The sequence below is a fragment of the Candoia aspera genome, chromosome 2 (genome assembly GCF_035149785.1).
Source record: "Candoia aspera isolate rCanAsp1 chromosome 2, rCanAsp1.hap2, whole genome shotgun sequence".
NCBI lineage: Eukaryota > Metazoa > Chordata > Lepidosauria > Squamata > Boidae > Candoia > Candoia aspera.
The window spans coordinates 160506514-160532130 of record NC_086154.1 but is presented as its reverse complement, the minus strand read 5'-3'; the positions used below and the strand labels follow the sequence as shown (position 1 = coordinate 160532130).

Genomic DNA, 25617 nt, shown 5'->3' with positions numbered 1-25617 from the left:
AACTTTTACTTGTTTCCCTCAATAGCAGTCCACAAATGATGTGGACCTCCCAATTAATACAGGTCAGCTGCTACTTCTTTTCAAGATCTATTGGGTAAAGTGGCAGAGGGATCATTCTAGGGAACGCCCGGAGTTCACTGCTCTCAGCTGCAGCACGGATACCCAAAAAGCACGCGGAGAGTATATCTGCCTTTTTTTTTCTTCTTGCTCATTCCCCTCTCTCTGGGCAACCCCGCTGGCTTTTAGTTACCCTGTCGAATGCGCGCATATTCCAAGAAAGAAGCTGTAGCCTCCACTCGTTCAGCAGCTCGCTGAGCAAAGCGATGGATCTCGCCCGGTTATATTTCCCGCACTAGGAGCAGGCAGAGAAAGAAACGGCTCGTTCGTACTACCATTACGCGTCCTGCGCGCCTTACATAGGACCCTTCCTACGTTCCTGCAGCTGGTTAGCCCTGCAAGCCCACCCTCTTCTCAGAAATATAACTCTACAGCCCGGTTCTGTCCTTAGACTTATTTGCGTATAGGCAGACCGGAAGCTGCGCCAAATGGCTGGTTCAACGGCGCCTGCGCGCTGTAGCTGTTCGCACCCGGCTTCGCTGTGCGAGGAGGGAGAGGCGCCTGTGCGCGCCTTGGGCCTGAGAAGGACTTTGGCATCGTGTAGGCCGGCTCTTTAGCCGGCCGCAAGAGCAGGTACCGGGGCTGGTGGTAGGTCAGCAGTGCACGCCTTCGCGTCTGATCCGAGGGGCCAGACTTGCCTAAGAGAGCGCGGCCGCTGGGCTGCGTTTCGCCCAGGGCTGTGAGCAGGCCGGAGAGACTGCGAGGAGGAAAAAGGGCTGGGAGTGTGCGCGGCCTTTTGGTTGGGGGCGCCGGAGAGGTTGAACCTGGAGTCCCCAGGGGGGAGTGGGCAGGAGAGGGCGACGCTTCGGCTCCTCGAGGGCTCGGCAGGGCTGCTGCTCCTTCTTCGCGAGGCGTTGAGGTGGTGCCCTGCGGTGCTGGGAAGGCAGGGCGTTACTCGGAAGGCTTGGAGCCGCTGGACAGGGCCTATCCGATCCGGGGCTGTCTTCTCCCGGCTGCTAGTGGCCTTCCAGGATTTGGAGCGAAAGTTCGTCTTGGCATTTCCTACCTGGGACCGTTTGCCTTGGCAGTGCCAGGGACTGACCTTGGCACCTGTGGAAAAGTTGGGAACCCTTTGCCCTTTATGTGAAGCTCTCGTTTGGCTCATTTTTAATACTGTGGATGAATTCTCATACCAGTCTTACTTCCTGTGTAAAACAACAGTCAATCCCGGTAAATTGCCCCTCCTCCTCCTAGTATAGCTCTAGGGTGAAACGAAGCGAGACTGTGGCCCAAATACTCAGGAATCTTACTCTGTACAGGGTTTTTTTTTCCTGCTATCATTATCTATTATCATTAGATCCAGTGGTAGAGAAGTTTCAGATGAAACAATTAACGAAAATATTTTTCTGGGAGATGATAACAGTACTTTAAATGGCAAATCCTGTTGACTTGCTTGTACTTCAGGTATTTCTGAAGTTTCTGAGATATTGCTAATAACTATTCTGTATGAGGTTCAGCAGTCAGTCACTGAAATTCTGTGCATTTACTTTAAAAAAAACGTTTCCATTGCTGCTGCTGAGACTCTCACATCCTCCTTTCTTCCTGATACCTAGTTTCCTTCTTCCTAGTTGCTGATTTTGGATGCTTCCAGAGTCAGAACTGTATGATCACTTAGCCAACCAATTAAAAAGAGTTGATGTACTGGATAGGGAAATGGTAATTTATTTTAAAGTTAGATGTGAAGAGATGTATTGTTATTAAAGGTGGATTATAACCACTATATATGAGTGGTTTATCCAGTTAAATGGTGCTCATTCTGTTAGTAGATTGCACTTCCATAAAAGATCAAGCATGTACTTTAAGCATTCTCCAGTTCAGAAGAGGACAGTTAAACCACTATGAGAGCAGATATGATACTTTGATATCTGCACTGTTTCCAGGTGAAATTCAAACTATTGGTATTAATTTATAAAATCCTATACAGCTTACATTCAAGCTACAAGGGGAGCATCTCTATATCTACCTACTTGGATCTTAAGTTCTTCCCCTGAGGCTCTTATCCAGACAAAGCAGAAGTCCTCAAGTTAAAGATTCTGTTCCCTAGTACTGCTTCTTTTATGGAATATCCTCTCCAAAGAGGATCATTTATAATCTTTGTTATGGTACTTTGGTACCATGACTTTTTTCCAGTTGTTTTAATAACTTTTAGTGTTTCTGGTACGTTTTATTGCTTCATTTTAAAAATAGAGAATGGGCAATCAGTTGATTTTAAAATATGGATTTTAAAGTTATGTTTAGTTGTGATGTGATACTTGTAAACATATACCTAGCATGCATTGACTTCTTTGTTCCTGCTTATCTTTCTCTGTCCACATGTATCCTGCATGTTCCTCAGGAACCAAATGTGGACCTTGATCCAGAGAAGATTGCACATGAGTTCCTTTCTCCAGAGCCTCTTTCAGATAAAGTTGGAACCCCCTGATAATTTGCTGTGCTTGCTTATATTAGGCATTATGAGAACAACTTTGAACCAGTCAGTGGATGAGAACTGTAAAGATGCTTATTTATTACATGCATGCTACAATACTTCAAGCTCAGAGAAACATGGAATATTTTGTTTTGAAGCTACAGCTCTTACATTTCCTTTGGTAATAGTGATAACAGCATATACTGGTACCTGCCCTTATGTGCAACATATATATGTCTGTAAAATGCTATTTGGGGACAAGATAGAATGGATAAGAGTTAGATCCCCGTGGTTTTTAATATCTTATTTAAAGTGTCATCTAAATATAGAAAACATAGGAAACCACTTGATGTCTAGTTCATGTTCTTATAGTAAATGCATTTCAAATATTTATATTGGAATCAATTTTCATTTCAATATTGTACAAGCATTATGTTTATATAAGGCTGAAATATTTTTCAACGTGCTTGTGCACAAGGCTTTTTAGGAGCATTGCCAAAGAGGCATCAAGGAATTCTTTGGACTGCTGTTTTCAATTCCTACAATATGTTTTGGGCTTAACTAGATGTTGTTTTATTCCTTTCCCCCTAACTGTAACTTTCCCTTTTTATATATCTAACTCACAATGAAGTCTATTGTAATTGACGAAATAGATGTGATCTTAATTAAGTACTTTCTCTGAATTCATTAGTTGTAGGTACTGTATTTTTATTTTCCCTCAACTTACATGGTTATGTTTCTGGATCAGTGGATTTGGGGGGGTTTGTTTGTTTCCTTTATTGTTTTTGGTCATTACTGTCGTTCCATTAAGTACTTTGATTCTGAAATGATAGTCTCTATGTCTCTTTCCCCCTCCTCCACTGGAATTATTCCAAAACACACTGCAGTTCTGTCCATGTTTCCAACTTAACTAAGTGGAACTTCCCAGTGAGTGAATTGCAAATATTTTGCTGGATGTTCTAAAATCTTTTAAGATGATTTGTTAAATGTCTTAATTTGTTAATAATCTATTTTCTCTTTTGGTATTAATGTGTAGTTACTCAAATATCCTGTTCTTGTAAATCAGTGCTCTGTTGTTTTAAAACAGGGTGTTCAACATTTGTCAGCTTGAGAATTGCTCCAGGCTTTACATACCATAGTGTTGCACTCCATAAGTAGGTAGAGGAGGTCATTGGGAATTTGGGGTGAAGTTGATGCTATAAGGTATCCCCTAATTGGATCCATCCACTGTGAGCGGGTTTTATGGACAGCACAATGGATGCTGCATAGGCTGCACTTATTTATTTATTTGTCTATCTATCAAACTTTATCACTGCCCATCTCCCTCCCAAGGAGGGACTCTGGGCGGTTTACAATAAAAAACAAAATTAAAATCAGAAACATTTATAAATATGATAAATACAATAAAAATAAAAGTGTAATGGAATCTAGATGGCTGAGAGTTCTTTATCAGTCTGTGAGTGTAATAGGTCCGTCGAGAATCACTCTAGGGTGTTAGCCATCCCCAGGTGTGGCTATTCCCCCTCCCATTCCAAGCCTGCTGGCAAAACCAGGTCTTTAATCTTTTTTGAAAGTCCAGGAGCTAGGGGGCCTGTCTCGCCTCTGGGGGAAGGATGTTCCAAAGGGCGGGAGCTACCACAGAGAAGGTACGTTTCCAAGACCCCGCTAGATGGAATTCTTTTACGGATGGGGTCTGTAACATGCTCTCCCTGCATGACCGGGTGGGGCGGGTCAATGTAATAGAGATGAGACAGTCCCTCAGATATCCTGGTCCCATGCCATGTAGGGCTTTAAAGGTGATAACCAACACCTTGTATTGGACCCAGAAGGAAACTCGAACCCAGTGCAGCTCGTGGAGCAAAGGACTTATATGTGCAGACCTTGGAGCACCAGGATTGCCCACGTGGCTGCATTCTGGACCAGTTGTAGCTTCTGGACATTTTGCAAGGGTAGCCCCATGTACAGCACGTTACAGTAGTCTATATGGGAGATGACCAGGGCATGAGTGACCATTTGAAGGGCCTCTCGGTCCAGGAAAGGGCATAACTGGTGCACAACATGAAGTGCGCAAAGGCCTTCCTGGCCGTGACTGCCACCTGCTCTTCGAGCAGAAGTTGTGAGTCCAGGAGGACCCCCAAGTTACACACCAGGTCTGTCTAGGGCAGTACAACCCCATCCAGCACTAAAGATGACAATTTCCAAGAACCCGAGGTGCCATTAACCCACAGCCACTCCGTCTTACTAGGGTTCAGTCGAAGCCTGTTGTTCCCCATCCAGGCCCCCAGGCACCTGGAGAGGGCGGTCACGGCATCACTTATTTCACCCAGGGTGGAGATACATAATTGAGTATCATCTGCATATCAATACCTCATCCCGTGGTGACGGATGATCTCACCCAGAGGTTTCATGTAGATGTTAAAAAGTGGAGAGAGTACCGAGCCCTGCGGCACCCCACAAAAAAGGGGCCGCAGGCTGGATCTCTTGCTCCCTATCAACACCGATTGGGACTGGCCCTGGAGGAAGGAGGTGAACCAGTGCAAAACTCTGCCACCCACCCCCAACCCCCTGAGCCGTCCAAAAAGGATACCATGGTCAATGGTATCGAAAGACGCTGAGAGGTCAAGAAGAGCCAGGATGGATGCACTCTCTCCATCCCACTCCTGCCAGAGATCATCCATAAGTGCGACCAATGCTGTTTCCATCCCATAACCGGGCCTGAAACCTGACTGAAAGGGGTCTAGATAATCCATTTCATCCAGGATCCTCTGGAGCTGCAATGCCACCACTTTCTCAACCACCTTCCCCAAAAATGGGAGGTGGGAAACTGGATGAAAATTGTCCAGCACAGTAGGGTCCAGCGATGGTTTCTTGAGGAGGGGTGCACAAGCGCCTCCTTAAAGGCTGCCAGAAATACCCCCTCAAGGATGTATTTACCATCGCCTGGACCCAACCACATGTCCCCTCCCAAGCTGCCTTCGCCAGCCAGGAGGGGCATGGATCTAATTGGCAAGTGGTGGCCTTTACAGTCCGGAGGATCCTGTCCCCTTCCTCAGGCTCAACCGGATCAAACTGTTCCCAGATAGCTGGTTAAGAACGTCCCCCGGGCATCTCCACAGACCCTGCCTCACTCTCAGAGTCCAACTTGGAACAGATCTGAGTGATCTATCCTGCAGATGCCCAGAAAGCTCAGCTGGGTCCTGTAGGTGGATCTCTGGATCCCCTTTCCCCAGAAGGGATCGGGTAATCTTAAACAGGGCCGCTGGGTGGGCATTCCACGGATGCAATAAGAGCAGAGGAATACTGATGTTTTGCTGCTCTTACCGCCACAAGGTAGGCCTTAATAGCGGCTCTAGCTTGTGTTTGGTCAGATTCTGTCATTGTCTTCCTCCAGCGGCACTCTAGGCGTCTCAATCCTCTTCAGAACCCACAGCTCCTCCGTAAACCACGGGGAGTGTTGGGCTTGATGGGATAAGAGAGACCGCATAGGTGCGATCCTGTCCAAGGCCCCGGCCACTTCCCTGTTCCAGGCAGCCACCAGGTCCTCCTCTAGACCGTGCAGCAGATCCCCGGGTATAACCCCCAGCTCCCTCTGAAACCCTGCCGGGTCCATTAGTTGCCAGGGGCGGACCAATTGAATGAGTCCTGCCACCCTGCGGAGGGGAGCAGCATAGGAGAATCTCAGGCTCACCAGGGCATGATCTGACCATGACAAAGGAGAAAGGTGTGCTGCTCCCCTCAGATCACGTTGCCAATGCTCCTACAAGAAAACTAAATCCAGGGTGAGGCCACTGTCCTGAGTTGGGTCCAGAATAATCTGAATCAGGTCCATGGCCACCATGGTGGTCATGAACTCCCGAGCTACATCTGAGGCCCATCCTAGGGATGGCAGATTGAAATCCCCCAGAACCATAAGTCTCTTCCTGCCTCTCACTTCTTTGCTAGTTTAATATAATTTATTTCAAAATAAAGAAAATACAATAGAAAATTTCATTTTGTATTTATAGGACACCTCAGATAAAGTTTAACAAAGTTTGGTTATAATTACCTTATTTGGCAATGCACTTCTGGTGTTAGAAGATTAATTCACATGGCCTGAGCTTATCCTGTGATTGACATATTTTGGACATTCATAAGATTATTAACATGATATATTATTAACCTGATTATTAATAGTAAACCTGTCATCTAGCACCAGAGAGACTCAGGTTGAAGGCTACACTCTCATGGAAACTTACGGAGCGTTTCTTGCAACCAAGGTTACATCATAGGATGGATGTTGTTTGTTGTTTATTCGTTTAGTCGCTTCCGACTCTTCGTGACTTCATGGACCAGCCCACACCAGAGCTTCCTGTCGGTCGTCAACACCCCCAGCTCCCTCAGGGACGATTCCGTCACCTCTAGAATATCATCCATCCACCTTGCCCTTGGTCGGCCCCTCTTCCTTTTGCCTTCCACTCTCCCTAGCATCAGCATCTTCTCCAGGGTGTCCTGTCTTCTCATTATGTGGCCAAAGTATTTCAGTTTGGCCTTTAATATCATTCCCTCAAGTGAGCAGTCTGGCTTTATTTCCTGGAGGATGGACTGGTTTGATCTTCTTGCAGTCCAAGGCACTCTCAGAATTTTCCTCCAACACCACAGTTCAAAAGCATCTATCTTCCTTCGCTCAGCCTTCCTTATGGTCCAGCTCTCGCAGCCATATGTTACTACGGGGAACACCATTGCTTTAACTATGCGGACCTTTGTTGTCAGTGTGATGTCTCTGCTCTTAACTATTTTATCAAGATTTGTCATTGCTCTTCTTCCAAGGATTAAGCGTCTTCTGATTTCCTGACTGCAGTCAGCATCTGCAGTAATCTTCGCACCTAGGAATACAAAGTCTTTCACTGCTTCTACATTTTCTCCCTCTATTTGCCAGTTACCGATCAAGCTGGTTGCCATAATCTTGGTTTTTTTGAGGTTTAGCTGCAAACCAGCTTTTGCACTTTCTTCTTTCACCTTCATCATAAGGCTCCTCAGTTCCTCTTCGCTTTCAGCCATCAAAGTGGTATCATCTGCATATCTGAGATTGTTAATGTTTCTTCCAGAGATTTTAACTCCAGCCTTGGATTCCTCAAGGCCAGCTTGTCGCATGATGTGTTCTGCGTACAAGTTGAATAGGTAGGGTGAGAGGATACAGCCCTGCCGTACTCCTTTCCCAATCTTAAACCAGTCTGTTGTTCCGTGGTCTGTTCTTACTGTTGCTACTTGGTCGTTATACAGATTCTTCAGGAGGCATACAAGATGACTTGGTATCCCCATACCACTAAGAACTTGCCACAATTTGTTATGGTCCACACAGTCAAAGGCTTTAGAATAGTCAATAAAACAGAAATAGATGTTTTTCTGAAACTCCCTGGCTTTTTCCATTATCCAGCGGATATTGGCAATTTGGTCTCTAGTTCCTCTGCCTTTTCTAAACCCAGCTTGTACATCTGGCAATTCTCGCTCCATGAACTGCTGAAGTCTACCTTGCAGGATCTTGAGCATTACCTTACTGGCATGTGAAATGAGTGCCACTGTTCGATAGTTTGAACATTCTTTAGTGTTTCCCTTTTTTGGTATGGGGATATAAGTTGATTTTTTCCAGTCTGATGGCCATTCTTGTGTTTTCCAAATTTGCTGGCATATAGCATGCATTACCTTGACAGCATCATCTTGCAAGATTTTGAACAGTTCAGCTGGGATGCCGTCGTCTCCTGTTGCCTTGTTATTAGCAATGCTTCTTAAGGCCCATTCAACCTCACTCTTCAGGATGTCTGGCTCTAGCTCACTGACCACACCGTCAAAGCTATCCCCGATATTGTTATCCTTCCTATACAGGTCTTCCGTATATTCTTGCCACCTCTTCTTGATCTCTTCTTCTTCTGTTAGGTCCTTGCCATCTTTGTTTTTGATCATACCCATTTTTGCCTGGAATTTACCTCCGATGTTTCTAATTTTCTGGAAGAGGTCTCTTGTCCTTCCTATTCTATTGTCTTCTTCCACTTCCGCGCATTGCTTGTTTAAAAATAATTCCTTATCTCTTCTGGCTAACCTCTGGAATTTTGCATTTAATTGGGCATATCTCCCCCTATCACTGTTGCCTTTTGCTTTCCTTCTTTCTTGGACTACTTCTAGTGTCTCAGCAGACAGCCATTTTGCCTTCTTGGTTTTCTCTTTCTTTGGGATGTATTTTGTTGCTGCCTCCTGAACAATGCTGCCAACTTCTGTCCAGAGTTCTTCCGGGACCCTATCTACTAAGTCCAGTCCCTTAAATCTATTCTTCACCTCCACTGCATATTCCTTAGGAATATTAGTGAGCTCATATCTAGCTGATCTGTGGGTCTTCCCTAATCTCTTTAGTCTGATCCTAAATTGTGCAAGAAGAAGTTCGTGATCTGAACTACAGTCAGCTCCAGGCCTTGTTTTTACCGACTGTACAGATGTCCGCCACCTTTGGCTGCAAAGGATGTAATCAATCTGATTTCGGTGTTGTCCATCTGGTGAAGTCCATGTATAAAGCCGTCTCTTAGGTTGTTGGAAGAGAGTGTTTGTTATGCAGAGTGAATTGTCTTGGCAAAATTCTATCAGCCTATGTCCTGCTTCATTTTGTTCTCCCAGGCCATACTTACCTGTAATTCGAGGTGTCATTTGACTGCCCACCTTAGCATTCCAGTCTCCTGTGATGAAAATAACATCTCTTTTAGGCGTGTTGTCCAGTAGGTGCTGCAGATCCTCATAGAACTGCTCTACTTCAGCTTCTTCAGCATTTGTGGTTGGGGCGTATATTTGGATCACTGTGATGTTAGATGGCTTGCCCTGAATTCGAATTGAGATCATTCTGTCATTTTTTGGGTTGTATCCAAGCACTGCTTTAGCCACTTTACTATTAATTATGAAGGCTACTCCATTTCTTCTGTGGTCCTCTTGTCCACAGTAGTAGATCTGGTGGTCATTTGATGTGAAGTGGCCCATTCCAGTCCATTTCAGTTCACTGACGCCCAGAATGTCTATCTTTAATCTTGACATCTCACCAATAACCACATCCAATTTGCCCTGGCTCATAGATCTGACATTCCAGGTTCCAATGGTGTGTTGATCCTTAGAACATCGGATTCGCCGTTCACCACCAGCACCGTCGGCCGCTAGCCGTCCTTTCGGCTTTGAGCTAGCTGCGTCATCACGTCTGGGGCTAGTTGAGCTCATCCTCTGTTCCTCCCCAGTAGCATTTTGACCATCTTCCGACCTGGGGGTCTCACCTTCCGATGGTATACCGACATATCTCTGGTTGTACTGATCCATTTAGTTTTCACGGCAAGAATACTGGGGTGGGTTGCCATTACCTTCCCCAGGGATCGCATTTAGTCTGACCTCTCTGTCATGACCTTCCCATCTTGGGTGGCCCTTCACGGTTTAGCTCATGGCATCATTGAGGTGCTCAAGCTCCAGCACCACGACAAGGTAACGATCCTTTGCTGAAGATGGATGTTGTAAAGATAAAAATAAGAGGAGATCATCAAGTAAGCCACCTCAGGCCAATGGAAGAAAAGCAGGGTATAAATCTAGTAAATAAGTAAATGATCTTGCTTATCAAGGATGTGTATGTTGTCCTTGGCTGTATTTTATACATTTGGAATTTATCAAAGCACCAAGAGTTGTAGACGTCTTGCACAAGGAGAGTAGTCAAAAAAATAAATACAGTACTAGAAGGATACATACCAGACCTGTTGATATGTGTTGTTTACCAAAATTGGAAATAGCCTTTTTTCTTTTCAATTTTTCCCCTTTTGGATAAAAGGATGACTAAGAGGACTTTCAAGCAATTAGGTCACATTCTTTTGGAATTTTTCTGTTTCTGACATAATTTTCCAGTTTTTCCTTTAATATCAGTATATTATTTACAGTAAAATATGTACACATTTTTCTCCTAGTTTGTTATGTGTGTGTGTTGCTTCCCATAATTTTTTTTTCTTGAAGTTGTTATAAAACTAAAAAGTTCTAAGCTAATCCATTAGGGAGACTAGGTTAAAGCTGATCCCAGCTACCTTCATTCTGCCTGCCTGATGTCTTACTTATAGTCAGTTCAAGATGAAGGCTTATTAGTTGTCCATTTCCATCTTAGTTTATATATTTCACTAATCTTTGATTTTGTTTACAGTGGTTTGTTGAAGGAAACAGTTATGTTTATTAAAATACAGAATGCCCCCCAAATTGACCATGCCCATTCCAGTAACATCATATTGTCTTTAGCTATATTCTCCACAGCACTTGGAAGCTTTTTCTTAAAAAGAAATTGTGATCTAGGCCATTAAAAACTTGTCTGATGGAGTTAGTCTTGCCTTTGAGAAAGATTCACAGGCACACAAATGCTTTTTTCTTTTAAGTTACAGGAAGATGATCACGGATAGGAGTCACCTCTGTCTATGGAAAAGCAATAAGAGGGGGAGGAATAATACGGAGGGGGGAGATGGCCAATCAGGCACTCAAATAATAGTTTGTTTTTGTTTTTTGCTTTTGTTTTTTGCTTTTGTTTTTTTTTTGGCAAATTCATAGATAAATTCAGTGAAAACTGGCATTTAATGCAAAAATACTTGGGTTTTGATAGAAGAGACTGGCTTCCTAATCACATACAGTAAGCTTACAGAATTGTTGGAAGTACATTGTTTAAAGTGTTTGTAAGTACTAGAGGGAAGGGGAGGAATTAAATAAATATATAAATAAATAAATTTTTATCGCCATCCATCTCCCCCCACAAGGAGGGACTCAATTTAGGCTTTTCTATCAATCATGGACACTTCTGTGAGAAAGAGAAAGTATCAGTGGATAGGAATCAGATTGTGCTTGCTAAGTGGAAACTAATGGAAAACCAGTTCCTTAGACCACTGTATTAACAGAATAATAGCAAATTTCCAGACCAAATGTTTAACTTCTGGGTCTAGAATCTCCTGGATGAAGATCTAGGCAAGCATCAGTTACGCTAAAATATGCCTGTTCACTGTTCTCTAATAACTCCCTTTTACTCCCATAAATTTCACTGTCAGGTACCCATAATTACAAAAATACAAAATTTCATAAATATCCTTAAGCATTATCTTTGAAAATTAATTTCAGTTTCCCTGTTTGATAATAGGCTTACATCAGACTAATTCCTGGCCTCAAATCATGTACCTATTAGATCCCGCTCCTGTTTGTTTTTTGACAAAGAACCCCCCTCCCCCCACTTCAGGCTGATATGGCTTCTACCCTAAGTACAGCTGAGGAGAAGATCAGTATACAGATCGCCAGTAGCAGCCACCCATTTTATTTCTGCTTTATAAGCCAGAAGTGAAGTCATTAGAAAAGAGCAGGCCTTCAGCATATCCATTTATGGTAGATCATTTTTTTTGTGCTCATGTGTAATCTAGACAAATATCCCTATACTTAATCTTTTAGTCTTCATCAATAATTGAGGAAGATGGTAAGTCACACATTTTTTTCTTTCACCAGAGAATTAAGTATGATAGCTCAGAAGCCAGTTGAACATATGTATTAATACATTTAGTTGGGTGTTGAGCATGGTAATAAGGGGCTCCTCAATACCTTACGGTAGTTAGAAGGAATATATGGGTTAGTGGTTAAGGTGCTGGCCTAGAAGCCAGGAGCCTGAGAGTTCTAGTTCTGCCTTAGGCCTGAAAGCTGGCTGGGTGACCTCGGGCCAGTCACTTTCCCTCAGCCCAACTCACCTCACAGGGTGGTGGTTGTGGGGAAAAGAGGAAGAGGAAGGAGTATTTGGTATGTTCGCCACTTTTAGTTATTTATAAAAATAATAAAGGTGGGATAGTGAAGCCAACTAACTTTTTTTTTATTTTCTAACTTGATCATCCAGGTAGCTATCTGGCCATTTACCATATTAGTCTCAATGGGTATCAACTGCCATTGGAGATGGCTTGGGGTAGCAAGTTATTTAATATTTGAAAGGGGTGCTTTACAAAATGTGTTCGTGTGAGGGAACTATATCCTGCAGAAGGCTGGTTACTTCAAAGGCTTTGCCACTTTGCCTGTGTGTGTAATATTCATAGATGGTGAAGCCAAGTAGCTGTTTATGCATGTACCTATAGAGATCACAGGGAGAAGCCTTCAAAGCAACTGTGCCAATCCTTCCAGAGTGTGCATTAGCTAAGTGCTTAGGGGTGGAGGTATTTTTGGTGCCAATGTGCTTTTTGGAGCACCTCTTTGAATATTTTGCAAATTTAAAAGCAATATAATAGTGGTTAGATGAAACTGGTAGAAAGGTAATGAGCTATATAGGTTATTCGTATTTCTTCTTCTGGCTAAAAGCAAAAACAGCACAAAAAAATCCCTGTTAAAATTGTAACTTTCAGAATAAAATACAACAAAATAAATACATTCAACTTGAAAACTATAGGGTACATTCTACAAGAACAAAAAAATTCAAGAGCCATCAGTATATGGGAAGGAAGCTTTTTGAACTTCCTTAAAGGAATTGCCCAGTTGCAGCGCCACAACCAAAAGGGCCTTGTTCCTGGAAATTGTAATCAAATATTTCATAATGATTGGCCAAAAGGATCGCTAGTGATTCTAATACTGTGTAAGTTCACGTTTGCAAGAGTGGTTCTTAAACTGAAACCTTGTTTTAATTGAGCCTGGAAACATTTATATAATGCATTCTGACATTCTCACCCTTTTTTGTCCATAGTGATCTAGATATAAAAGGCAATGTAGATAGTCAAAGTTTTGCCTAATACTTAAGTAAGAAACAAGCCTTCTTCTACCTTTTATTCTTTTTTGAAAGGAGAGGGTAATACTGTAGCAGCAAAGTACAATATGCAGAAATATGACAAGATTAGGGTTACATAATTAACTGCAATATGAAAATGGTTCATTGTGATGTCATTGTATTTTTTTGTTTCCCCACAGCAGAAATTTGTGTTGTCAATTAAAAAAAAAAACCTTTGAGAAATACAGTTTTTTTTGTGGGGGGGGGGAATTGCTGATATTGACAGTTTTCTGCTTCCAGAAACAAAAAACGGAGTTCATGCTCTAATCTACCTATTTTGTGTCAAAAGTGCTTTAAGTTGTTGGCTTCAGTTTTTTTTAAAAAAATATGTTTACAAATTGTTCTGCTAATTTCAGTGTACTCGCTTGTTCCTATATTGTAGTGTGGAAAGGAAGGTTGTGGCAGTGTAGTCCACTGTTTATATTTCAGGCCAGAACTGCGGAGTTTGGTTTGTTTTCCAGCCAAACATTCCCCACTGAAAGTATCTTTCAGAGTGCAGTGAAGGTCCATTAACTCGAATTCTTTCCTCAGATCCTGTTTCAATCTAAAATTAGTGTATGTGGAAAACGTGTGCTCTATTAATCTATCTAAAGAGTTTTTAAATGTTTGAATTTTTGGGGACTGTTTGGGGAGGGAAGGGGGGAGGGAGGGGCGTTTGCTTTGTTGCTCTTCTTGGTTTGTAGTGAGTCGTGTTGTTAGCTATATTAACATCCAATTTCTCCATTATTTTCTGGGAGCAGCTATCGCTTCTCCACCATGGTGTCTTATATCTGCACAGAACATTTGTGAGATATCCCTAGCTAAACTTTTTGGTGGGGAAAAATACCTTTTCCATTCCAGGTTGTATGCTCAAGGAGGTGCCCTTCTCCATCTCATTTCTTGTAGCAATTATATCTCTCTTGGCCCTGATATCTGTGTTTGTAATCCCTTTGTTTGGTTTAAAACCCATGCTGTGTTAACAACAAATATGCTTAAGCTGTGCTAGTGTTGGTTGTCTCAGTATTGATGGCCTTGGGCTCTGCTTTTCCTTGAAGGACAACAAAGCGTGTTTAAGAATGAAACATAAGACTTCTGCTGCTGACTGGAGAGCCTCTTAACTAAAAAGAAGCCCAAGTCTTTTGAGAGTAACAAACTGACCCTGGTACTGTTCCCTACTTTGATGGCCAAGGTTCTGCATAAACTGATGTTTAAGCTGTTATCACCTCTGTTTCCACTCAGGGGTCTCCAGGTGTAGAATCCAGAACCCTGGAATCTACTTTGGAAGGAGAAGTAAACTTCTACTTGGGAGAAGACAACAGCACATAGTCCAATCTGTACTTTTCCAGTGAAATCCTTCTCCATGGGATAATTAGTACTGTTCTCAGAGACAGACTTTATCTTACTATTTGCACTTAGCACTTTCTGTATCAGGATACAGAGCTGTCCTGCTGCTGTGGTTATTAGCTCTTGATGTAGTTGTAAATGCCACTATTACAACTCTTGATCTCCTTAACCTTGGCACTAATCTCCAGCTTAGTTATAGTGTTTGCATTATTAATCCCAGTAGGGCCAGGGATATTCTTACCACTTTTATTGTATACATTGTTCTTCATTCTCTCCCATCTACCTCATGTTCACTCTTCACATCTTTCTCTTCCAGCTCCTTTGCGAGTAGAAATTATTTTGGCATTTGTTTTACTCCTAGTTTTATTTATGGCATTTATTTTATGCAGCTTTCCCTGGACCCAGAGTTGCCTACTGAGTGATTATGCTTGTAGTGAATGCTGAAACACACAGGGAAAAACCTCTTCCAGAAACCCCATGAGTCTTCATTCCTTGGTTCCAACTCCTCCTTTGAGGTAGCAGTTTAATAGTTCCTACTGCAACTACCTGTCCTCGATGGGGCACTTTACCTAACATGTCCCCAACACTAATGTTTCAGAGAAATTTTTACCCTGTGCTGCTTTTCTAACAACTAAAGGGTCAGAATGCAAACATTAAAATAATTTCTATATTGCAACCTCCAGGCTGCATAGCATAGAGATGTGATTAGGGGATTCAGCACGTCTTCCCCATTCCTGCCTTTAGAAGATTAAAGCAATCTCATAGGAGATAAACAAAATCAAACTTTTCAATTAAAAAAAAAGTGTACAACCCCTTTACACCTTTAAGTATTAAAATCGTGACATTCAATGCTAAAGGAGATAATTACAGAGCTGCCCAGGTCATAATAATACAGCAGCTTGTAAATTAAGTTTAAAAAATCCAAAAGAAAATACAGTACTCTAGATAAACCAAGAATGGCACCGATCTGCTGTAAATGAAGAACTCTTTTCCCAAAATATTAGAGTTCACAAGAGGAAATTTCAAAATATTACAGAAAATTCTAAAGAAGAAATTATAACTTCATGAATATAGTCTGATTCTAAAGAAGAAATTATAACGTCATGAATATAGTCTGATGTATGACAAGTTCTACAGTTGGTTTTTTTTTTTTTTTTTTTTTTTTTAATCCAGTCATGTCAGAATTTTGGAGACTGCCTGGACAAGTCCCTGCAGTCTTCTTGGCAAGGTTTTTTAGAAGTAGCCTTCCATTCTTTCTATGGCTGAGAGAAAGTGACTGGCCCAAATTCACTCAGCCAGCTTTCATGCTTAAGGTAGGACTAGAACTCACAGTCTCCTGGATTCTAGCCCGGAGCCTCAACCGCTAGACCAAACTGGTTGGAACAGCCAAAACCATTAGGAATTTTTCCTAATGTCAAAACAAAATCTATTTTCTTGTAATTTAAGCCATTGTTTCTTGTCTTCTGGAACAACTAAACAATTCTGCTTCATTCATAGGGATGAATCCAATTGAATATGAGCTAGAGCCACTATTAAGCCCTACCTTGTGGTGATAAGTGTGGTGAAAAGCCAGTATTTCTCTGCCCTTATTGCGTCCGCGGGGTGCTGTCTGGCGACCCTGTTTAGAGTTACCCGGACCCTCCTGGGTAAAAGGGGTTCGGAGGTTTGCCTCCAGGGCTGTGCAGAGGAATTTGCTGTGCATCTGACAGATAAAATCACTTGGATTCATTCTCAGTTGGAGGCCAAGCATGGTGCGGGTCCTTTGAAGATGCCTGGGGAGCAGACCAACCCTGTTACCTGGGAACAGTTCAATCCTCTTGGACCCTAGGTAGTGGACAGGGTCTTTGGGATGGTAAGTGCAGCCGCCTGTATATTACATGTATCCAGGTGTCAGGGCCAGCCTCGCTTCGCAATAAGACACAGACTCACTTAATGGATATTAAGGATTTCTGGTTTATTGGAATGATAGCTGACAGAACGAAAAACGGGAACGGGGTAGGTAGTGTGGGGGTGCCCCTTTTATACCCTCCTGTATTGCCCCGGGCTTCCCCACCCCTCATTGCCCCGATCCCTCTTGATGGGACCCTTGATGGCTGCCTGGGCATTTTCCCCGGTGTCTTCTTCTGTCTCCCTGCGACGGTTGTGTCCTCCGGGGCGCCAGGTGCGTCTTCATTCCTCTGACGTCTTTCTTTTCAGCTGCTTATGGGTCCATGGGTGTGGGTGCCTTTGGGTGCTTGTGTTAATCCCTGGTTTGATTATCTCCTTCCTCTTTTCCTTAATGATCATGATCCACATTGTGAGGCTCTTTGTGCCTTGCAACGAGGTCATGACACCAGGCTGCCCAGGAGGTGACATGTGGGTGGGTTCTAGTGTTGGTTAATTCATCGCGGGGGGGGGGGAGGTGTTCCTGGCACCATTTAAAGAGGCACTGGTTTGCTCTCTCAGGAAACCATCGCTGGACCCCACCGTCCTAGACAATTTTTGTCCAGTCTCTCACCTTCCCTTTCTAGGGAGGGTCATAGAGAAGGTGGTTGTGCTGCAACTTTAGAGGATCCTGGATGAAACAGATTATCTGGACCCCTTCCAGTCCGATTTCAGGCCTGGACAGAAATGGCATTGGTTGTGCTTTTAGATGATCTCTGGTGAGAGCAGAATGGGGGCAGCACATCCATCCTGACTCTTCTTGACCTCCCTGCGGCTTTCAATACCATTGACCATGGTACCCTTTTGGGTCGGCTCCAGGAGTTGTGGCTGAGTGGCACAGTTTTGCGCTGGTTCACTGTCTTCCTTTGAGATTGGTCCCAGTTGGTGTTGATAGGGTGTGAGAGGTCCGGCCCATGGCCCCTGCTTTGTGGGGTGGCTCAGGGCTTTCTCTGCTCCTCTTTAACATCTACGTGAAGCCACTGGATAAGACCATCCGTCACCATGGGATGAGGTATCATCAGTATGCTGATGATACCCAATTGTACATCTCCATCCTGGGTGAACCAAGTGGTGCTGTGAATGTTCTTTGGCAGTGCCTGGAGGCTGTGGGGATCTGGATGGAGAACAACAGGCTTCAGCTGAATCCTGGTAAGATGGAGTGGCTGTGGGGGCAGGGCTCCTCTGTATATGGCAATTTACCATCTTTGGTCCTCGATGGGGTTGCACTGCCCCAGATGGACCCGGTGTGCAGTCTGGGGGTCCTCCTGGACTCACAACTCCTGCTTGAAGAGCAGGTGGTGGTTGTGGCCAGGAGAGCCTTTGCTCACTTCATGTTGCGTGCTTGTTGCACCCTTTCCTGGATCAGGGAGCCCTTCTCTCAGTCACTCATGCCCTGATCTCTCATATGGACTACTGCAATGCGTTCTACATGAGGCTATCCTTGAAAAGTATGCGAAAGCTGCAGCTGGTGCAGAATGTGGCGGCACTGGCAGTTATGGGCACTTCTAGGGCTGCACATGTCACACCTCTGCTGCACAAGCTGCATTGGGTGCCAGTATGCTTCTGGGTCCAAATCAAGGTGTTGGCTTTGACTTTCATTGGTTGTATCAGGATGAAATACATCTTTAAGATAACCATGAGATAAAAAAACAAACAAAAGAGTAATGTCCCATTAGGAAAGTCCTATATACTGTATGTGTGTCTGTGTGTGTATGAAACTGTTACCAACTGTGCCTCAGCAAGTGGCACCTTGGGCCAACTTTATCTGGGATTGGAAGCTAAACCTGATCTGTGTTTGAGAATTACATATATGGATATGACCATGAAATCATTCAAGTTAAGCTTAAGTTGAAGAAGACTTTACTTTTACCTTACCTACAATAAGAATTTATTTGTGTAGGACTTTTTTGTCCTTAGCTTTAGCCTGGCTAGGATTTAACAAAATTACCCAAGAAAGGCTGAAGAATGAGCAGTAAGAATGGGAAAACAGCAAGTCAGAAGAATAGACAGATGCCTGAATATTCTGAATGTCTGTCTTTGTGGCTCTTTAGCATTAGGTATGTAGTGTCTTCAACGGAAAAGGGAGATTGCAGAGACTTGAAAGATATGATCTGGCATTAGTCCATTTATTAAAGAAAGAGAAAAAAATCACACTGGTAGTTGCTTCATTTTTCCGGGTAAATCTATTCTGATTGTAATCAAGTTGCATTTATTTTTTGTGTCTGGCTTGTTCCAGCCTCCTCCTGTTTTTCCTCTCCTTTTGTTGTTGTTGTTTTATCCTTGAGATTAAGCTTAATTTGCTTGTTTCTTTTCTCTTATTCGGGCAAGATAGTTGCTCAGAAATATCTCTGGCAACAATTAGGGGAAAAGAGGCCAATCTTGGGAGTAGGATGAAAATAACTTATCAAACTGTTTGTGCTTTTTCTTCTTAAACAAGATAATTCCTCCAAATCCTTTCCACTAATGATTTTAAGTAATAAATTTAATAATTGAATTGAAGTAAAGACAAGAAGTTACATGTCAGTTGACACAGATTTCCTTTCTGATTACTTTATGGTTTAGAAATCATGACGTCTTCAGGAAAAGAGAATTTTCGACTGAAGAGTTATAAAAACAAGTCTCTGAACCCTGATGAAATGCGTCGCCGTCGTGAAGAAGAGGGCCTTCAATTGCGGAAGCAAAAACGAGAGGAGCAGGTAGAGTGAAATTCTGTGAACACTGAAAATGGAAAGGGCTATATTCCAGTGTATATATAATTTAAAAATGTTTAGTGGAATAACAAATTATCAAGGATAGGAAAAATAATAAAAAGAGCAAAAGAAAGGGGAAAAATGAAGCAAACAAAATATTCTTCCCAGAAAGACACATGTTCAAAGATAATTAAGAAACACTCTGTTAATATCATTCAGAAATGAATAAAATTGTCCCTAATTTTAAGATTCTTTAATGCTTTATGTTGCTGCATTTTAATTTTTTAAGCCAGTGTAATTTCCCAAAATTTTAATTGCTTTAATGAAATTCTTAATTGATTGTAGGAAAGATATAGTTTCTGATGGCATATCTGGCAGCAAATAAAAAAATATCTTTTTGTATTTGTGTGTGATAACAGTTTAGAAATTTTGGAAATTTAAAATAAGATAGTAAAAATAATGTATTTACTATTTACTATTTTATTTATTATTTTATTGAATAAAATAGTAAAATAGTAGGATAATTTACCAAAAATAGTATACTGGAGGAATTTACTGGCAATGGCCATAGCTATAGATTTCCTGGATGAGGTGCAAGATGATTAGAAGAAACCAAATGTTGGCCATATCTTCAAAACTGAGGGAAAGAACATTCCAGGAACTAAAGGCCCATCAGTTTGACTTTGATACCTAGGAAGATTCTAGCTCAGTTCATAGAGTGAAGGATCTGTAAACATTCACTGTAAACATTTTAAAAAATCAGTGATTACTTGAAGTCAGCATGGATTTCCAAAGAACATATATTGTAAGACTGACTTGACTTTCAGGACCTCAGCATAGTCTTTCATGCCATGATCTCACAGAAAATGCATAGAGAATATATAGCACAAAAAGTCCAGAGAGCTGCTGCAGCATTGCAATCATTCTTTTATATTAAAGGGGCATTATTTATTCCTTTTACACTCAAGTGTTAGAGCACAGCTGTTTTTTGGTGCCCAACTAGGCCTATACAATTCTTTGTTCTTTTAGAAAGAGTTCAGATTAAATTTCTTAGGAACATTCCAAGCTCCTTGCTTCTCTGTCGGTAGAATTGAGACCAACACTTGTTTACACACTTTTACATACTGGGCCAAAATATATTCTGCCCCTTTAATCTGACACCCTGGATTCTTATTGATAATTTTGATTCATCCTGGAATTTCCTTAACTCAGCTCTACGCACTCAAGCATGAGCATGCAGCTTTGAGGCAATGGATTGAAGATATTGCTATCCAGTTAGAACAGACATATCTTCCCAAGGATATATTCTTGACTTGCCCCTTCATCCTGCCAAATATTTAAGCTAAATCACAATCCCTTAGCATAAGAAGCCATTCTCCTGGTGTGATTCAATGCCCATCCCATAGCAGTCTTAGAAGGGAGATAAAAGGGATCCCATTTGGGCTGAGGTTTTGCCCATGTGACAAAGGGATTAACAAAACTGTAAAATATGTTTGTTATATTGCTTGTTTGTTGCTGGTACACATTCATAGTTTAAACAAATCTCCTAATCATTCTTACTGGTTGCAGAGTCAACCGATTAATATGTCCAGTTAATTTATTATTTTTACCTTCCCATATACATGTAACCTATTTTACATTGCAATACATTTTATTATGTACTGCTCATTGAATACAGTAAAGATGTTTTTTTTCTTCCCTACTACTTGGGAAATTAAATTATAATATATGCTTATGAAATAATATAGAAGAAGAAAACATGTGCTTTTGTTTTCCTTTGGCTTCAAGTGCTGGATAAAAGAGCTCCACTCATAATGTTCTATATGAACTTTCTAAGATTGCTGTGCTGCAGTAGGGCAAAACACAGAACTCAATGAGTGCTTCATAGTCCATATGAAATAACCTCAAAATATTTTGAGTGTTCTGCTACTAGAAACTATTGAAACTCAGAAAATCTTTAGTGTTCCACCCCAAGGCCCCAAAAGTAAGTGGGATGTCAGCTTATGCTTATAGCTACCTACTATCCAACTTACAGAAAAAATGTAAAATATTGTTTTAAAATATGTGAAATAAATTGGAGTTTAATTCGGAGCTGTGAGCCCCTTCCAATATCTAGATTTGCAGCTCCCAAACTATATACACTAAGGACTCCAGGAACCAAGAAAGTTTGGAAACTTCTGATCTAGTTGATAATCTTCTGGAAGGGCTAGTATTTCATGTTTTCAAACTGCTATAGAGGGAACTGGATGATCCTGCTCCACTATATTATAAGTCCAACTTAAAGTGGACTAACGAAACTGAAATTCAGAGAACATTACTTTAGGCTGAAGGATTTTAGTAGCCTTTATTAATTCTGTTATTTATTCATTTGTTCTTTCATTCATTCATTTATTTATTTAAATTTCTCTGCCGCCCATCTCATGTACGACGACATCTTGTGCACAATGACTCTGGGCGGCTTACAATATATGATAATACTCTGGGCAGCTTACAATTATAAAATGTTATAGGTGTATCAGCAGAATATCCAGTCTTCCAGTGAGATATCTTTAAGAGTAGACATAACAGCTGCAAAGGGGGGGGGAGAGAATAGGCTTTTTAGAGTGTATTATACAATTTTTGTATTCTGCGTCAATCCATATTCCTTTCCATAGTATATTTATATAATTGATTGTACAGTCTCCATGTTCTCCAACAATTACACTATTTCATGTCCCTCCCAGCAATTATTTTTATTTTTTTCAATCATTACTGAAGAGGTTATAGGGTCTAGGAATTTATGATTATTGTTTCAAAAATTGTGAACATCAGTTTTATTCTCTAAATGGGGACATACTATTAATTTTAATATCATTGCATTTCTTTTCTAGTTGTTTAAACGGAGAAATGTTGCCACAGCTGATGAAGAGACAGAGGAGGAAGTTATGTCAGATGGTGGTTTCCATGAAACTCAAATGAATAACATGGAAATGACATCTGTAAGTAATGTGCAAGCTTGGGAGTTTCAGTTTACACATACACACGCATACACACACAAATAAAAGGTGGGATGATGATGATTTCGATTTCTAAGACTGTAAACCAAAACACAATTCTCTGGAATAAAGGTATCTGTTAATCACATGAACGTTCTCCAATTCACTGTACTTGGTCAGCATGCTGCATTTTTGCCTTGGGAAAAAAGACCAGTTGTGCTATGCACTGTAGATATATATGCTATTGTACTTCAAGCAGCTTGCAGATAAACAACGACCAGTTGAAAGAGTAAATTCTTACAGCTTTTTAAAAAGTCTAAATCTGGTTTCTTAAGTTTAAGATCTTGCAATTGAATGAACAGATTTTTGGGCTGTTTGGTTTTGATAGGTTTACAGGATGTAATTGGAAAGAGGGATTAGGTTAAATATTATCTGCATTGCTACCTACCTTGCACAGCAGATTTCTCTTCTAGCAGTTTCTTTTCCTGCTTTTTAATATCTTTTAAATGTAGAGAAAAATTAGAGGCAGAGAGTGGTTGCACGTACTTTCGAAAATGTACATGGTGTTTATGTTGCATGGTCACACAGTCGTTCTGTTCTATACAGGAGAAACAGTCTTTCTGGAGAGCTCCAAGCTGCAATATCTGTGCAGGATATTCATAGTTCTAAGGGGAAAAAACCTAGCCTGACAACCAGCATTTTCAAAGCTATACCTGATTTAGCTACTGCTGAACTTCGTTTTTGCTAGCTTTTGTCCCATATCTGCTTTCAAACTCATTGCTTTTAACAAAATCTATGTTCGAATTCTTTTACATCCCTAATCCAGAGGTACTAAACATTCAAACTGAATAACTTAATCAGACTGAAAATGAAATAAATTGATTTTCCATTCCATTTATGTCTTTGGGACTTAAGCATTCCTAAAAGATGCCCCAGACAAGATATTTGCAGTGAAATTGCAAACATAAGAAAGATTATAGGGAACATAAGGTAGGATATAGGGAAGATTTAATACATCAATTTATTATCATAGTAAACCACTAGTTTTCAGGGTATATGCTCCACGTCCTGTCTATCAAACTGCCATCTGACAGGATCCAGGAAATGTGCCTTCTCTGTCGCAGCGGCTGCCCTCTGTAACACCATACCCCCTGAGATTCATGGATTTAGCACTTCATTAAGTCCTTGAAGATCTGGGTGCTCCCTCGGGTATCGGGTCTGGAGTTTAGGTGAGCCCGTTGATACCATTTTGTGCTATTTATTATCTGAGTTGAGTTTGTCCTCAACCGCCATTATTTCCTTGTTAGCTGTTTTCGGTTTTGTTTGGTAGTAATCCTATGTGTACCACAGAGAGTCACAATTATGAGATGGGTGGCTATATAAATTGATATAATAAATAAATAAGTAAATATAAAACAGCCGAAGGCTTATTGAACTAAGTTATGAGAAACGATGTGCTGATCTGGAAGTAAATGCTCAGATAAACCTTCTGAAATCTTCCATACCAGCGCTAGTTGCCATTATAGTTTCTCTCTGAAGAATTCTTTAGATGGTTAGTAAGACGTCTATGCTGAACCTCCACCAACATATTATGAGCAACAGGTGATGCCCTCTTGTTGCCCAGAGGCTGGAAAAGGCAAACCTTGACACTATCCTGGTCCTTACTTTTCCAGGCAAACATTCTTTCAGATCTCATCGGTAAAAACTTCCTCAGAGAGCCAGCATTTCTTAAGTCACCTGTAATGCATGGATTCCTTTTGTAGAGTCTACATGTTGTTCTCAAGGCCTGATTGCCAAATCAGTTGAACCTGAGATCTGTTTTCTCTCAGGCTTTTATCCCTGACAAAAGCTGACAGCCCTCTCAGCCATATTAAATCTCTGTGTATTTGACAGGGACCTAGTCGGTTTGAGACCAGATGTTCTTTCATTCTGAAAGTCAGCACTGCTTTTCACAGGTCTCAAGAGCTCATTCTCTTTTCCTTTTGTCCCAGTCTCTCCCATCACTCAGACAGACTGTATTATAACTTGGATTTCTGCAGAGCAATATTAAAAAATGCTTCTTCCTTTTGACTAGCTACACCTTTTTACCTGGCCTGATGATTGCAGCATAGTTTATATAACCACTGATAGTCAGAAACTTCCTGAGCCCTCCTTTACAGTTCCCATCTTTAAGGATCACAGCTGTCTTGTTAGCGTTCTCTGTTAATGCTCCTGCAGTGTAGACATCAGTGCTGCCGCTTGATATAACCCTTTCATATTCAGTAACTTACAGTAAATTGTGGCTTTCTAGAAGAAGCTTTTGAACATTGAGGTTTGCCACAGGTCCTTTTTGTTTCATAGGTTCAGTAGGTTGTTTCCATCCTATACGAAACAGTTTGAGCATGTTCCATATTTGGATGACTTCAGACACCAAAGGGGAAAGAGAACGTTGGTCCCCTGTTACGAAGATTCTTTCTAGTTTGGTGTGAACTAGATATCAGATCATATTTCATTTGAACTGACTTCCCTTGGTGTTTTAAGCAACCTCCTCTAAGGAATAGAAAGGGTTTTTTCCCTCTTGCATAAGCTATCTTAACAGAGGTTCTTCTACAGTCTTTTAGCCTGGTGATGTTTAAGAACAAAGTGAGGAGCCTGGCAGAGCTAATATAACAGCACACTTTAGTTGTGTGGTTTTCTTAGCTTCCTAGGGTGTCTCCTTTGCATCAAACCATAGAGAACTTTCACAGTAAGTTGTACAGGAGGCAGTTTCTGCTACTATCTATCATAAGTATCTAAAAACAGTTTTTTTCTAGAACTGTTGTTTTGATGCTTAAACTGCTTAAAACCTTTAAAATGAATAGATGAATTCCTTGTAATTGGCTGCAAGTGTGAATGGAGACACTTCTATATGTGTTAATATTAAATATGAAATGATACTAAATAATATTTTAAATGCACTGTACATTAATTCTTCACTAAACTTGACTTCAGTATCCTTTTCTCCTTTTCTTATAACTTTCTTGGATGTTGTCAGTATAAACATTAATAAAGCAATAATGATAACGTATGCCATTATTATATGCTTCTTCCAAAAAGTTAGCCCTGATTTATATTTTGTTCTGTTATTAATGAATATATTTCTTCAATGGTAATGTGTATACGGAAGGGAAAAAAGCATTCCGGACCCCATCTGCACGAGAACTCCATCTGGCGGGGTCCAGGAGGCTGGCCTTCTCTGCAGCAGCTCCCGCCCTTTGGAACACTCTTCCCCCGGAAGTGAGGCTAGCCTCCTCTCTTTTGGACTTCAGGAAACGATTGAAGACCTGGCTTTGCCACCATGCCTGGAGTGGGGAGAGGAAGAGCCACTCTTGGGGTTGGTTGGCTCCCTAGTCCTGCCAAGGCTGATCT

General features: G+C 41.4%; 1 protein-coding gene across 2 annotated transcripts in view; it reads left to right on the top strand.

Moving 5' to 3' along the window:
- Positions 1 to 592: 592 nt before the first annotated feature.
- The window catches only part of KPNA1 (karyopherin subunit alpha 1), a 60831-nt gene continuing 35806 nt past the window's right edge, over positions 593 to 25617 (top strand). The window contains exons 1-3 of one of the 2 annotated variants that reach the window (XM_063294630.1): positions 593 to 690; positions 19128 to 19261; positions 22126 to 22233. In XM_063294630.1, the coding sequence (XP_063150700.1) occupies positions 19133 to 19261; positions 22126 to 22233 (237 nt within the window). In that variant the 5' untranslated portion in view covers positions 593 to 690; positions 19128 to 19132. Of the gene's footprint in view, positions 706 to 19127; positions 19262 to 22125; positions 22234 to 25617 lie in introns of both variants that reach the window. The other variant, XM_063294631.1, reaches the window with a different exon arrangement.